Raw genomic sequence first — 14,769 nt, forward strand, 5'->3', positions numbered from 1 at the left:
GCTCAGTTTTTTAAATCAGAGATTTTAACAGGTGAAACAATTGAGATGTGAAATAATAATGCTAATAATTAAGCACATAAAAGCATTATGAGCAACTGCTTTGTTCAGTATTTGACCCTCATCTATTATTCAATGTGTTTTTCCTTGACTCTTTTAATCTGCCCTGTTATTAATAGCTACTTACATCTGCCATCACTAACCCCAATTTTAGAACTGATTTAGCTTGGTCACTAAAAAAAAAACTAAATAAACAGCTTATTAAAAAACAGCCTTGTGTTTTATCAGTCAGGCTAATTTTCTAATAGAGAAATATGAACTTACCACCTTCTCTTGTTGAGTACAGGCTATCAGACTGCGCACTGGAAATGTATTTATAGCAACACATTTACCTGCCACTTTACCGGGAACACATTTGCACATTCATGCAATTTTTCAATCAGCCAGTCATGTGACGGCAGCCTAATGCATACAAATCATACAAACCCGAATCAAGAGACTCACATACACAGAGTCTGGAAAACAGGAGGCTGGGCTTATTCAAGGAGCAGCTTTTTGACACTGCTTTAAAGACAAATGATTAATACTGATGATCTTTGGCTTTATAATAATAATAATAATAATAATAATATTTATTTATTAGGATTTTAAAGTCATGTTTAAAATGTTTGGTTACATTCATGACAGGAACGGTAGTTACTCATTACACAAGGTTCATCAGTTCACACAAGGTTATATCAAACACAGTCATGGACAATTTAGTATCTCCAATTTACCTCACTTCTCACCTGCATGTCTTTGGACTGTGGGAGGAAACCAGAGCTCCCGGAGAAAACCCACACAGACACAGGGAGAACATGCAAACTCCACACAGAAAGGTCCCGGACTGCCCCACCTGGGGATCGAACCCAGGACCTTCTCGCTGTGAGGCGACAGTGCTACCCACTGAGCCACCGTGTCCTAATAATAATAATAATAATAATAATAATAATGTTACATTCTTACTCCCATTCATTTATCAATACTGAAATGGTAGAATCAGGCGACCAGAACAGACACACTGCTAGGAGGAGCCTACTTTGAATATGCAAGAGCATTTTAAACAGAAGAAATGTAAATTAGCAGCCTTTGAAGTATTTGGTTATGTGTTTGGTTAATTTCATATATGAGGATATAAATCAAGCATGAATAACTGATTACAGACTGTTTCGGCCATCCCACCCTCAGACATTAGCCCCCTACGACTGCTTCTTTTTACCTGCCAGAGACAGGGTCTCAAAGAGAGCCGTACCATGTACAGTGAGTCAAGTACTGCTCTCAGCTATTCCAGCTGAGGCTGCAATTGCAGCAGTAATAAGCGATCCCTTCATCCACTCCATTCAACACACACAGCCAATGCCAACATTTAAATGCCAACCAGAAGTTTAACCCAGTGATTAACTGGGTCAACATTTACCATATTACTAATAAGTTCTACCAATCAGCCTTAACATTAAAACCACCTCCTTGTTTCTACACTCACTGTCCATTTTATCAGCTCCACTTACCATATAGAAGCACTTTGTAGTTCTACAATTACTGACTGTAGTCCATCTGTTTCTCTGCATGCTTTGTTAGCTCCCTTTCATGCTGTTCTTCAATGGTCAGGACTCTCCCAGGACCACCACAGAGTAGGTATTACTTAGGTGGTGGATCATTCTCAGCACTGCGGTGACACTGACATGGTGGTGGTGTGTTAGTGTGTGTTGTGCTGGTATGAGTGGATAAGACACAGCAGCGCTGATGGAGTTTCTAAACACCTCACTGTCACTGCTGGACTGAGAATAGTCCACCAACCAAAAATATCCAGCCAACAGCGCCCCGTGGGCAGCGTCCTGTGACCACTGATGAAGGTCTAGAAGATGACCAACTCAAACAGCAGCAATAGATGAGCGATCATCTCTGACTTTACATCTACAAGGTGGACCAACTAGGTAGGAGTGTCTAATAGAGTGGACAGTGAGTGGACGCGTTATTAAAAACTCAAGTAGCACTACTGTGTCTGATCCACTCATACCAGCACAACACACACTAACACACCACCACCATGTCAGTGTCACTGCAGTGCTGAGAATGATCCACCACCCAAATAATACCTGCTCTGTGGTGGTCCTGTCTATTAAAGAACAGCATGAAAGCAGGCTAAAAAGGTATGTAGAGAAACAGATGGACTACAGTCAGTAATTGTAGAAATACAAAGTGAGCTGATAAGATGGACAGTGAGTGTAGAAACAAGGAGGTGGTTTTAATGTTATGGCTGATCAGTGTATATAAGCAAAGATGTTGCCTAGAGCTTTGAGGAATCTCTACCTTTTTGTAGGAAGACGTCCAACTGGTCGGCACACAATGCCCGAAGCTCTTTCTCAGGTTTGTCCTTCTTCACCAAAGCCACAACATAGTTAGCCAAAGCAGAAGGGTCTGCATCACATCTAAAAAATAAAAAGAAATACAATATCTAACATTATTTTCATATTCCCAGCATCTGGATTTGAATAAACTAAATCATAGCCAGGTGGACTGTCACCCAGCTGGTATGAGGTACACATTCCTCACTGGTTATTCAAGCAAACCTACTTTGTACCTACAATTACTGGCCAAATTAGGTACCATTTAGGTGCAGTTACTGACTGTAGTCTATTTGATGCCATACACAGTATTAAATAATGTACCAGATTGATTAGTCAGTAAGTACTAAGTAGGTACCAGTGCCACTACAAGGCAACTGTTACTGCTGTGCTGAAAATGATTCAGCACCCATATATTTCCTTAGCAGTGGAAAAAGAGATCAAATTATAATTTTCCCCAGCCCTCCAATATAAAGACTAGTAAATATCAGCTTAAAAAACATCTGCCATTAGGGTGGCGCAGCAGTCTCTATGCTAGCAAGTGGATGACAAATACTTAGTACTACAGTGTGTTCTATTGTGTCTGTTACAGCTCTGTGAAAGAGTATGCCACTGGCTTGTAAAAATAAGAGTCCAATTGTTCCATCTTTAAATAAATAAGCACCATAAAGAAATCTACACGGGCAGCTGAACAGTGAAGAAATGCAAGGTGGATACACACTATACACACTCATCAGGTCAGTGCCACTGCTGTGCTTAAAACAATCCACACTCAAATAATCTGCTTGGCCTTTTGTCCAATGGTAATCACTTCTTACAGATGAACAATTAATACTGGGGGAGAGGTGGTGTATGACAATACAGTATGTGCCTTCCAACAGTGTGGGTAATAGAGCCTTAACTGTATACACTGATCAGCCATAACATTAAAACCACTTCCTTGTTTCCATCTGTTTCTCTATATACTTTTTTTTTGTCTGCTTTCACCCTGTTCTTCAATGGTTCTTCATGGCCCCCACAGAGTAGGTATTATTTAGGTGGTGGATCATTCTCAGCACTGCAGTGACACTGACATGGTGGTGGTGTGTTAGTGTGTGTTGTGCTGGTATGAGTGGATCAGACACAGCAGCGCTGCTGGAGTTTTTAAATACCGTGTCCACTCACTGTCCCCTCTATTAGACACTCCTACCTAGTTGGTCCACCTTGTAGATGTACAGTCAGAGACGATCGCTCATCTATTGCTGCTGTTTGAGTTGGTCATCTTCTAGACCTTCATCAGTGGTCACAGGACACTGCCCACGGGGCACTGCTGGCTGGATATTTTTGGTTGGTGGACTATTCTAAGTCCAGCAGGGACAGTGAGGTGTTTAGAAACTCCATCAGCATTGCTGTGTCTGATCCACTCATACCAGCACAACACACACTAACACACCATCACCATGTCAGTGTCACTGCAGTGCTGAGAATGATCCACCACCTAAATAATACCTGCTCTGTAGTGGTCCTGGGAGAGTCCTGAGCATTGAAGAACAGTATGAAAAGGGGCTAACAAAGTATGTAGATGGACTACAGTCAGTAATTGTAGAACTACAAAGTGCTTCTATATGGTAAGTGGGGCTGATAAAATGGACAGTGAGTGTAGAAACAAGGAGGTGGTTTTAATGTTATGGCTGATCAGTGTATATCACAATGTTATTTATTAGGATTTTAATGTTTTACACACATTGGATTCATCAGTTCAAGTTTTTAATGTCAAACACAGTCATGAACAATTCACAAATTCACCTCACCAACCAGAGCTTCCAGAGGAAACCCACACAGACACGGGGAAAACATGTAAACTCCACACAGAAAGGATTCGGATTGCTCCACATGGGAATCGAACCCAGGACATTCTTGTTGTGAGGCGACAGTGCTACCCAATGAGCCACCGTGCCGCCCCCTTATAATGATGTATTGCAGAAAAGTGACAGATTCAATGCCCCTTTTAATTACAAACTCTGATCATGTTTATTGGAATTCATGTATGACTTAATTTTGTCACTGATCGCATACGTCACATCGCCCAGGCCTAGCACCTACAATCTGACCTTATATGGTTAAGTGTATTTGATGAAATGGTAAGTGAGTGGGTTTCAACATTTCTCTCTCTCAGACACACACACACACACACAAATACAGTAATGTGTATATAAACGTCCCAGAAGGCCATGTACAGGCAACACACAAACTACTATGCCAGAATCATTACTTTGCCTCCAGCGCAGGGTCAGCCATTGTACGGCGCCCCTGGAGCCGAGAGGGTTAAGGGCCTTGCTCAAGGGCCCAACAGTGGCAGCATGGTAGAGCCTGGATTCGAACTTTTAACTAGAGATGGGACGATCGATCGGCTACGAATCGGTATCGGCCGATTTTTTATCTAAATATGCTATAGGCGATATTTCCTAAAAGTAGCCGATCCGATCGTGTGATATATAAAGACCACGTTAAGTTAACAGCTCAGTGGATTGATCCAGACTTTGAGCTACGAAGCACCAACCATCACATCACCATTCATCAACAACCGTACAGAAACCATCGTGAAAGCTCTTACGATGTAATTTTGCTGATTGTAATATTTACTTTAAAAAGATAATTCAACCCTGTCACATCTGAGTCGATTCTATCAGCACGTTATATAAACTCCTGGTTCACTTTAGTAAATCGGAAGCGGTTCTTACTTGTGATGTAGATGAGAACAGAAAACGTTACAGAGCCAATCCAAGGCAAAAGTTTATTCATTTAATGTAAGAGAGTCACACAAAATGTTCTGTAGTAGCTGGTGTTTATTTAAAACCACGACATTTAATTAATAACAGTAAACACGGAGAGATAACTGAGAAGAGAAACTTACGCTTCACATAAAAACGAATCAACTCATGAATCAATGAATCACTTATAGCGATACTGTGAACTCTGCGTCTCTGTAACTCTACGTCTCTTTTAAAGGCACACACACACACACACACACACACGCGCTGCTCCGGTTTATCTTTACTGTGAGGCTCTTTTTAAGTTTATTTACTGCTAACCCCCCTACTAAAATCAACCAGTTAAACTCAGTTGACTCAGTTATGTTCAATTTCACTAGCCACACCCAGTCATGATTACTTCAAGGTGCGTTTAATCTAAACAACACTTAAATAGAACATTATAGCAATGTGAAGAGACTCATCCCAAATTATCTTAAACGTCTTGAGTGCAGTTGTTACTGACAGGGGTGGCACAACCAGTAATTAGGTTTAAGGGTCTACACTCACTGTCCATTTTATCAGCTCCACTTACCATATAGGAGCACTTTGTAGTTCTACAATTACTGAATGTAGTCCATCTGTTTCTCTGCATGCTTTGTTCTCCCCCTTTCATGCTGTTCTTCAATGGTCAGGACCACTACAGAGCAGGTATTATTTGGGTGGTGGATCATTCAGCGCTGCAGTGACACTGACATGGTGGTTTTAAATACCGTGTCCACTCACTGTCCACTCCATTAGACACTCCTACCTAATTGGTTCACTCTGTAGATGTAAAGTCAGAGACGATCGCTCATCTATTGCTGCTGTTTGAGTTGGTCATCTTCTAGACCTTCATCAGTGGTCACAGGACGCTGCCCACTGGACACTGTTGGCTGGATGGAGTTTAAAAACTGCATCAGCGCTGCTATGTCTTATCCACGCATACCAGCACAACACACACTAACACACCACCACTATGTCCATTGAAGAACAGCATGAAAGGAGGCTAACAAAGCATGCAGTAAAACAGATGGACTACAGTCAGGAATTGTAGAACTACAAAGTGCTTCTATATGGTAAGTGGAGCTGATAAAATGGACAATGTGTGTAGAAACAAGGAGGTGGTTTTAATGTTATGGCTGATCAGTGTACTGTATATCAAGTCTCAGTCATACAAAAAAATCATACCGCCCAGCTCTAATAGCGATCAATCTTAATTAATGATGGGTGAAGGACAATACATCTCCAGTAAACCCAGTTTATCTTATCAGTGCTGGTCCTTAAGGATTATTTTTCTCTAATATGTAGAAAGTACAGTCTGTGCATGTCAACACTCCTACAGGGTGCATTTACATTAACACATGCTTTTATTCAAAGTGACCTGCAGGGTTACAGGATTAGGACCAGATACTATTTAAAAACAACTCAGCAGTGGTGGGGCTTAAAACCTTGACCTTTTTTTTAATCAATATTCTAAGACCTTCACTACTCCATCACTGCCCTAGGGTATCCAAGTTGGTTCTAATGTAGTTCTAAAAAATGGTCCACCACCCAAATGATCATGGTCACGTTCCAGTATTTAATAGGTATATGAGAACCACAATGTATACATAGCAACATATATTCAGGCTAGTCAGGAATAGGACTCATACAAAGTAAACCTTAATGAAAACACTCGTGTAAACACAAACACTGGACTCCTAAGCACTTTATATGAACAAGGTTAATAAAAAAGCATGACAACTTTTTCTGTGAGCCTCTGCAGGCCTAGCCAGAGTGAACCCAGTCATGCTGCACTGGACAGCACTCGTAGAGCAATGGCTTAGCTTAGCATAAGTAGCTTCTAGTCAAGCAAAAGTGCATAAAAGCTGCTTTAATGCGTCTCCACATAAAGGCAATAACAACCAACCGTCTGTTCATTAAATAAGTTCACTGCTATAATATTAAACTGCGGGAAACCCCAAACAGCCCGTGAAGAGCTAATAAGCTAGCAGGCTAACACGCTAATCCCTACTAGCAGGTGCTAGTTAGCTGAAAATGTCATTGCAAGTAATCAGACTTACATGGGCTCGAGGAGTTTAGCCAGCCACGACTTCAGAGCGTCCACATTATCAATGATCATCGTGACAAGCACCAACAATACTGACTATAAACAGAGTTTTTCTGGTGTTCTTCCAGCTTTCATCGTCTATTTAATAACGTTACAGATCGATCTGGGCCTAAATCAGTCTGCACGGCAACACCAACTGCTTTCCGTTCAAACAAGACGTGCTAAGATAACTGGCAATGCCAGGAACCAATAGCTACAGCCGGGATAGCATACTACCCTACTAAGTAGTATGCAACATAGTACGCGGTCAGTAGTGTACGTCAGTAGAAACGCACTTTTTTTACATACTGTGTAGTACGCTAGTATGCTTTTTTATTTTTATTTTAGTTTATCAGTGTGTTTTGATTTATTCTGATGATGAGTCATATTTCTTTTTGTATATATGTACAAAATTATTTCTTACATTTAGAACGTATTAAATTAATCTAACTACTTCATATAAATATGTTGAATAATAATAATAATAATAATAATAAAATTACAGAATTCTATAAAAGTTACAGTATGTTTTAAAAAATGAAAAATAACATATATAATATTCAATAATTGTACTTGTAGAATGTATTAAATTAATCTAACTACTTCATATAAATATTTGAATAATAATAATAATAATAGTAAAATTACATGATTCTATAAAAGTTACAGTATGTTTTAAAAAATGAAAAATAACATACATAATATTAAATAATTGTATAATTTAAAAACAGACAACAAGCAAAACAAAAACAACAATAACAACACCATGGCAACAGTGTTCTCGAAACATAGGTCAGCACATCAGTTTAAGTAACCACCAGTGAGTAGTTTTATACAGTTTCCCTATGTTCACATAGATTTTCTCCAGTTTTTCCTAGTTACCACTTTTCTAAAATGTGCAGAAGATGAACCAGTATCTTAAATTGCCCCTTAATGTAATGGAGTGTTTGTTTGTTTATTAGGATTTTAACGTCATGTTTTACACTTTGGTTACATTCATGACGGGTAGTTACTCCATTACACAAGGTTCAACAGTTCACAAGGTTATATTGAACACAGTCATGGACAATTTAGTATCTCCAATTCACCTCACTTGCATGTCTTTGGACTGTGGGAGGAAACCGGAGCACCCGGAGTAAACCCACACAGACACAGGGAGAACATGCAAACTCCACACAGAAAGGAAATGTAATGGAGTGAATAAGTAAGTGTTGTGCCTTGTGATGGATTAGGGCACTACAAAGATTGTATTCCTTCCATGCTCTTAGTGTTTTTTGGGTGGTGATGGACCGAGCAAAACCCTGACCAAAATAATGCAGTGAAAAATGTAAATGTAAATACTTAAACGCATCATATTGGCACATTAGGATGTAAAACAATTGTTAAACTGTTTTTAATGATAGGAATACCTTTGTTTCTTTGTATCTTTGTTTTAATTACATTTTTTATTTGACCTTTAATTTAACCAGGCAAGTCAAGAACGAATTCTTATTCTTATACTTATTCTTATTCTTAATGGTGGCCTGGCAAGCAGCAGAACCACTTGAAGTAAAAAAAAAAAAAAAAGCATCAGTAAAGGATACAACATCAATAATAAAACATAACACCATAATAGTCACAATATAGGCCTAAGAGCAATCAATTATTGGTAAAGCAGTTACAAGCATCCATAAAAATGACCTTTACATGATTCTTAAAAATTGAAATTGAAACAAAAGAATCCAGTTTTAGTGTTTTTTGCAATGTGTTCCAGTTGTGTGCAGCAGCAGACTGAAATGAAGAGGGGCCGTAGGAAGTATTTATTTTAGGGACTTTAAATTGAATGAAGTGGGAGGACCTGGTGTTGTATTTAGCAGATATCGGTTGTATGAGGGTCTGTAAGTAAGGGGGGTGTTTTTCCTATAAGAGTCTTATAGGAAGAGACCAATTAACCAGAGGGTAAAGAGAGCAGTGATGGGTTCTAAATGAGGCATTTGTAACAAAACGGATAACAAAATGATAAAGGTTATCTAGCTTCTGAAGAGCACCTTCACATGCCAGTCTGTAAACTGTATCACCATAATCAAACAGAGGGAGAATAGTCATCTGAACCAGTGTGATTTTGGCAGCATGGGTGAATGATGAGCGATTTCTGTAAAGAAAACCGAGTTTGGCCTGGACTTTGAATTGCAGCTTGTCAATATGGTTAGTAAAGGATAATGAACTATCTAACCAAACACCTAGATATTTATACACTGTTAATGTAGGAGTTTGACACAAAATTACATAAAATTATATTATATTAAATATTACATTATATTATATTAAATATATTACTTTTTTATGAAACAAAATAAAATGTTTTTAAAAATAAGACATTGGAAGAATGTGATGCACATAATGAATTTATTGAGCTGTTTTAATTAACAGTTTTACATTTAGAGGTGGCATCATGGCACAGCTGGTGTGATTTACAGCAACATGGAGTCATCAGGACCTAAGTTTGATGATTTGCCATGTCGATGTGAGTAATTTTTTTTGGTTTACTGTGTCAACTGGTTTACTGTGTAATACATTAGGGTTTCCTACGTCTTCGGTCTCTGAATGTGGCACCAGATCCACTGCTACATTAACCGCTAAACGCTTCACTTTTGTTGACATTTTGACAGCTTACAGTACAGAAAACTACATTTCCCAGAATGCTTAGCCCTCAAGGACCCGCCTTTCACTGAAAGAAGTGTCATCAGAGAAGTGCCGAGGAACCGGCGGCGTGGGTCTGCTGTATCTTTTGTCTGTTAAAAGTTATTTCTAAATAAAGAAGAATGACTGTGAGTTTGTTGTTTTTTTGTACATACATAACTTTTGGAATTTTGTTTATTGTTGTTGCCCTTTCTGCATTAAGTTGTAGTTAAAAGTAGAAACAGCGTATCACTAATATTCCATGCTAACAGTAACATCGGCTGTATTCCAAATGGCAACTTACGCCCTATGTTAGCGCACTAGTTGTAGTATTTAGTGACTTATTTTGAGGCCGACCTAGTGCACTTTGTGTTGTGCGTGTTGGAAATTTGGATTTTAGCCTTAGTTAGCCTGTGTGCTACTGTGTTGGAAATTAGAAATGGTTCTTGATTAAAAGGCGTCTGCATTAAAATAATCTCTGTGTAGGCTTTTATATATACATAGTAGACATCCAGATGATTTGTTAACATTTTTTCTTAGAGAATAACGGCTAACAGATACATGGCCAAAAGTATAAGGACACTATTTCTGATATGTATTCAGCTTTTTGAAACAGCCTTTAGTAACAGTCATGCAAACATACTTTCAGGGTGACACTGTTAAGAAATACCACGTTTCCAGTTCCAAAATTTCGCCCTGTTTGCAGTTGCCCCAGTCATCTGTAAGTGCTGCTGTTGTTAAATGGAAATGTCACATTTCAGAACTGGTCTGTCACGTTGTGACTATGGTCTAAATCACATCATCATTGGACTCGAAAACCCCTGGATGGATTGGCCTCCTATCAGGGGGGTATTCCTGTCTTGTGCCCAGTGTTTCTGGGAAACCAGACACACCTTGAGGATAAAAAGTAGCTTTTTATTGTTGTGATGTTCTAGTTTTGTGATGGATAGATGGATGGATAGATGGATAGATGGATGGATAGATGGATAGATAGATGGATAGATAGATAGATATAGATATAGATAGATAGATAGATAGATAGATAGATAGATAGATAGATAGATAGATCCCAGAGGGACATTCATTTAGAAATGCTCTTATGCTGTAGTATCACTGAGTGAATGAGCAGTGAGATCCTTTCGGGCGGCACGATAGCTAAGTGGGTAGCACTGTCGCCTCACAGCAAGAAGGTCCTGGGTTCGATCCCCAGGTGGGGTGGTCCTGGTCCTTTCTGTGTGGAGTTTGCATGTTCTCCCCGTGTCTGCGTGGGTTTCCTCCGGAGCTCCAGTTTCCTCCCACAGTCCAAAGACATGCAAGTGAGGTGAATTGGAGATACTTAATTGTCCATGACTGTGTTCTATACGACCTTGTGAACTGATGAACCTTGTGTAATGAGTAACTACCGTTCCTGTCATGAATGTAACCAAAGTAGAAAATGCACATGTATTTTTACTTGTCATTTTTAAGTTTTAGGTTGGTCTGTGCTCAATTTGTCAATGCTTCCATTTTTCTATTCTAATTCCTCCTCCTTAGGAACGAAAAGGAACAGCCAAGCTTGACTTCTTGAGGAAGATCGAGGTAGAGGTCCAGCAGAAATGGGAAAAAGAGAAAGCCTTTGAACATGATGCACAAGCCTCGCCCGAGGAGTATAAAAAGTGGGTTTGCTTTGAGACATCAGAATCCAGTGTAATTATCTACCACATGTTCATGTTAATTCTGTAATACTGTCTCCAATAATTTGTTTCGACTGGCTTTTTTACAGTAAGAACAAATACCTTGTGACCTTCCCTTACCCGTACATGAATGGAAGGCTTCATCTTGGTCACACCTTCTGTCTCTCCAAGTGTGAGGTCAGTTTTTGTCTATTAAACATTGTCTGTTGGTCACTTAATACAAGCCTGATTAAGGCTGAAAGGTCTTTCTTTATCTTTAATAACATTGCAATGGTTTCCCATGTGGTGATTAGTAATTACAGAAAATGTACATTGTTGGAGCCACAAGTCTTTTTTGTGTTGTATGTTTGGTATTTGTAACACTACTGCATACTGGATACTCCAGTTGACACCTATTAATGAATTCCTGCATGTTTGTTAGTATTATGTTAGTAAAATCAGTTCTTAAATGTGTCTAATCAATAAGCATGACTTCTTGTAAGCTTTTTATAGACTGTATGATATGTATGGCCTGTTTATAAACCTTAATGTGTCTTGCAGTTTGCCATGGGGTATCAGCGTTTGAAAGGGAAGCATTGCCTTTTCCCATTTGGACTGCATTGTACTGGAATGCCCATTAAAGTAAGTAAATCTCTTATTGTATTGCAATCAAGATTCTTTAAATCATGTATCTATGTAAAAGTTTCATACATTCACATACAAACATCATTTCCAGAAAAGTTGGGACATAATGTAAATTACCTAAAGTTTTACCTTATTAATTTTGCTTATTTGTTCATTTTTAACACTCAAAAATGAATGCCTGCAACTAGTGCTGGACAATAATTCGATATCGAATTTGCCTCTGTTACTTTTTTGCGGAAGCATTTTTGCTCGCAGGTGTTCCAACAGGGACGCAATTCAACAGCGCACCTCAAGCGAGTAGTTCTCCATCAAAACAGTGCAGTTACACACTCAACACAAATGTCAACAACCAACACAATTACAGAAGAAGTACTACTACTGAGTACTAATACCAGTTATTAATATTACTTTTTATTAGTTGTGGCGCGCTACGAATAAAGGCATCAACGGGATATTCGCGTTCCACTGTTGCCAGATTGGGCTGTTTTCCTCCTAATTGGGCGTTTTTTTTTTTTTTCAAAAACAATTTAATAGCATTTAAATAACACTTCTATTGAAAAGAGAATATTCAGTTTTAAGAAGCCCCAGCATTGTAGAAGGCTATTAAAAGTAAAGTAATTTTGCAATGCTGATTTGGCTTAATAGTGTTGGTCAGAATGTGTCATATTCTTGAAAGAAAATTAAAATTTGTTTTCCATGCATTCACACTGGCATGTTCTGGGGTTCAGATGAGTCATCAGTACGCACAAGTTTGCAATCAAATGATCAAGTATTGCAAAGGAATATCTTTGAAATTCTGTTAAGGTTATAGGCTATATTTTAGTTTTTCACAGGGAAAATGAGAAAAAATAAAAAGCTTATTATGCTAGGCTTGATGTAATTCTATATGGTACTCACTGCCTGTAAAGGTAAACGAGTGTGTGACCAAAACAGATCAACAGCTACTAGCCACATACAAAAATAGTTTCTGTGCCACCCCTGTGTGAGCAATGGTCTCAGTCTGGCCACCCCTATGGAAATTGTCTGGCTCCGCCACTGTCCACAGTTGAAAAAGAAGCAGATGAAATAGCTGATAAGAGATGAAGGACTAATTCAGTGGTGTATTCAGCTTGTATTTCTTGCCAGAAACCAGAAAAGAGGTTTGCAGGTACCGCCATCCAATTTTGGTGTTTTGGCAGTTTTTGTGACATTTGTGTTATTCATATCGATATCGGAATTATATCGTATCGACCGAAATTAGGAGTTATATCGTGATATAAATTTTAGCCATATCGTCCAGCCCTACCTGCAACACATTTCATAAAAAAGTTAGAACACGGGAGTTTAAGAGCAGAAATGTTTCAGTAAAACAAATCTTGGGTTTTAGAAGATTAATGCCTTTATTTGTCATACACAGTTCAGCCATAACATTAAAACCACCTCCTTGTTTCTACACTCACTGTCCATTTTATCAGCTCCACTTTCCATATAGAAGCACTTTGTAGTTTGTTAGCCTAGAGAAACAGATGGACTACAGTCAGTAATTGTAGAACTACAAAGTGCTCCTATATGGTAAGTGGAGCTGATAAAATGGACAGTGAGTGTAGAAACAAGGAGGTGGTTTTAATGTTATGGCTGATCAGTGTATATACATATACACGTATACAGTGCAACAAAATTCTTTCTTCGCATATTCCAGCTTGTTTGGAAGCCATTGTACGGCGCCCCTGGAGGCGAGAAGGTTAAGGGTCTTGCTCAAGGGCCCCACAGTGGCTGCATGGCCGAGCTGGGATTCGAACTCTCAACCTTTCAGTTAATAGCCCAAAGCCCCACCCACTAGACCAGCGGACCCCAACCTTTTTTGCACCACGAACTGGTTTTATATAAGATATAACTTCACGGACTGGTGGGGCGGGAGGATTTAAAATATTATAACTATAGAACGGAAAATCAGTGTGAATCCTGAGCTTTTTTCACTGCATCAAGACTCCCACCTAGTGGTGATTAGAGACAATAACACCCGAAAAGTATTGGAAATTTAATTGCTCTTGTAGCGAGCTCAAATTATTTATTGTTTCTGCGTGGCCTGGTAATAAATGACCCACGAACCATTTCCGGCCAGCGGCCCAGTGGATTGCACTAGACTACCACTGTCCCCATAACGGAAGCATTCAGGATTGGCCTTGGTTGTATAAGGTTGTATCGGGGCCCATCGCATTGCCAAAAAACCCATAAATTAGCAAATATATCAACAGTTTAAGTTTAGGTAAGGCCCTTTCCTCTTTCAGCATGACTGCCTCTGTGCACAAAGCAAACTCTATAAAGACTCCAAAGAAACTCCAGTGGCCTGCACAGAACCCTGACATCAGCGCTACTAAACAGTTTTGGAATGACCTGAAACATCAATTGAGGTTTCTTGACCAGCATCAGGGCTTAGCCATACATATGCTCTATTAACTGAATGGGCACAAATTCCCACAGACTTTAAAGTCTAGTGAGAAGCCTTCTCAGAAGAGTGGTTGCTGTTATAGCAGAAAAGATCACATAGAGGTCACTCCATTTAAATAACCATTGTTTTTGAAATAGGATGTCCA

General features: G+C 39.1%; 2 protein-coding genes across 5 annotated transcripts in view; one reads left to right on the plus strand and one right to left on the minus strand.

Annotated features, from left to right (window-relative positions):
• rbm27 (RNA binding motif protein 27) overlaps nt 1–7,466 on the minus strand; it is a 59,004-nt gene extending 51,538 nt beyond the window's left edge. For 2 of the 3 annotated variants that reach the window (XM_063011403.1, XM_063011402.1), the window contains exons 1-2: nt 7,216–7,466; nt 2,347–2,465 (exon numbers count right to left, since the gene is read on the minus strand). In XM_063011403.1, the coding sequence (XP_062867473.1) occupies nt 2,347–2,465; nt 7,216–7,274 (178 nt within the window). In that variant the 5' untranslated portion in view covers nt 7,275–7,466. The remainder of the gene's footprint in view (nt 1–2,346; nt 2,466–7,215) is intronic. The other variant, XM_063011404.1, reaches the window with a different exon arrangement.
• Nucleotides 7,467–9,978: 2,512 nt separating this feature from the next.
• LOC134330630 (leucine--tRNA ligase, cytoplasmic-like) overlaps nt 9,979–14,769 on the plus strand; it is a 53,861-nt gene continuing 49,070 nt past the window's right edge. For both annotated transcript variants that reach the window (XM_063011830.1, XM_063011831.1), the window contains exons 1-4: nt 9,979–10,048; nt 11,433–11,554; nt 11,662–11,749; nt 12,113–12,193. In XM_063011830.1, coding sequence (XP_062867900.1) covers nt 10,043–10,048; nt 11,433–11,554; nt 11,662–11,749; nt 12,113–12,193 — 297 coding nt within the window. In that variant the 5' untranslated portion in view covers nt 9,979–10,042. The remainder of the gene's footprint in view (nt 10,049–11,432; nt 11,555–11,661; nt 11,750–12,112; nt 12,194–14,769) is intronic.

Source organism: Trichomycterus rosablanca, chromosome 16 (assembly GCF_030014385.1).
Source record: "Trichomycterus rosablanca isolate fTriRos1 chromosome 16, fTriRos1.hap1, whole genome shotgun sequence".
Lineage (NCBI taxonomy): Eukaryota > Metazoa > Chordata > Actinopteri > Siluriformes > Trichomycteridae > Trichomycterus > Trichomycterus rosablanca.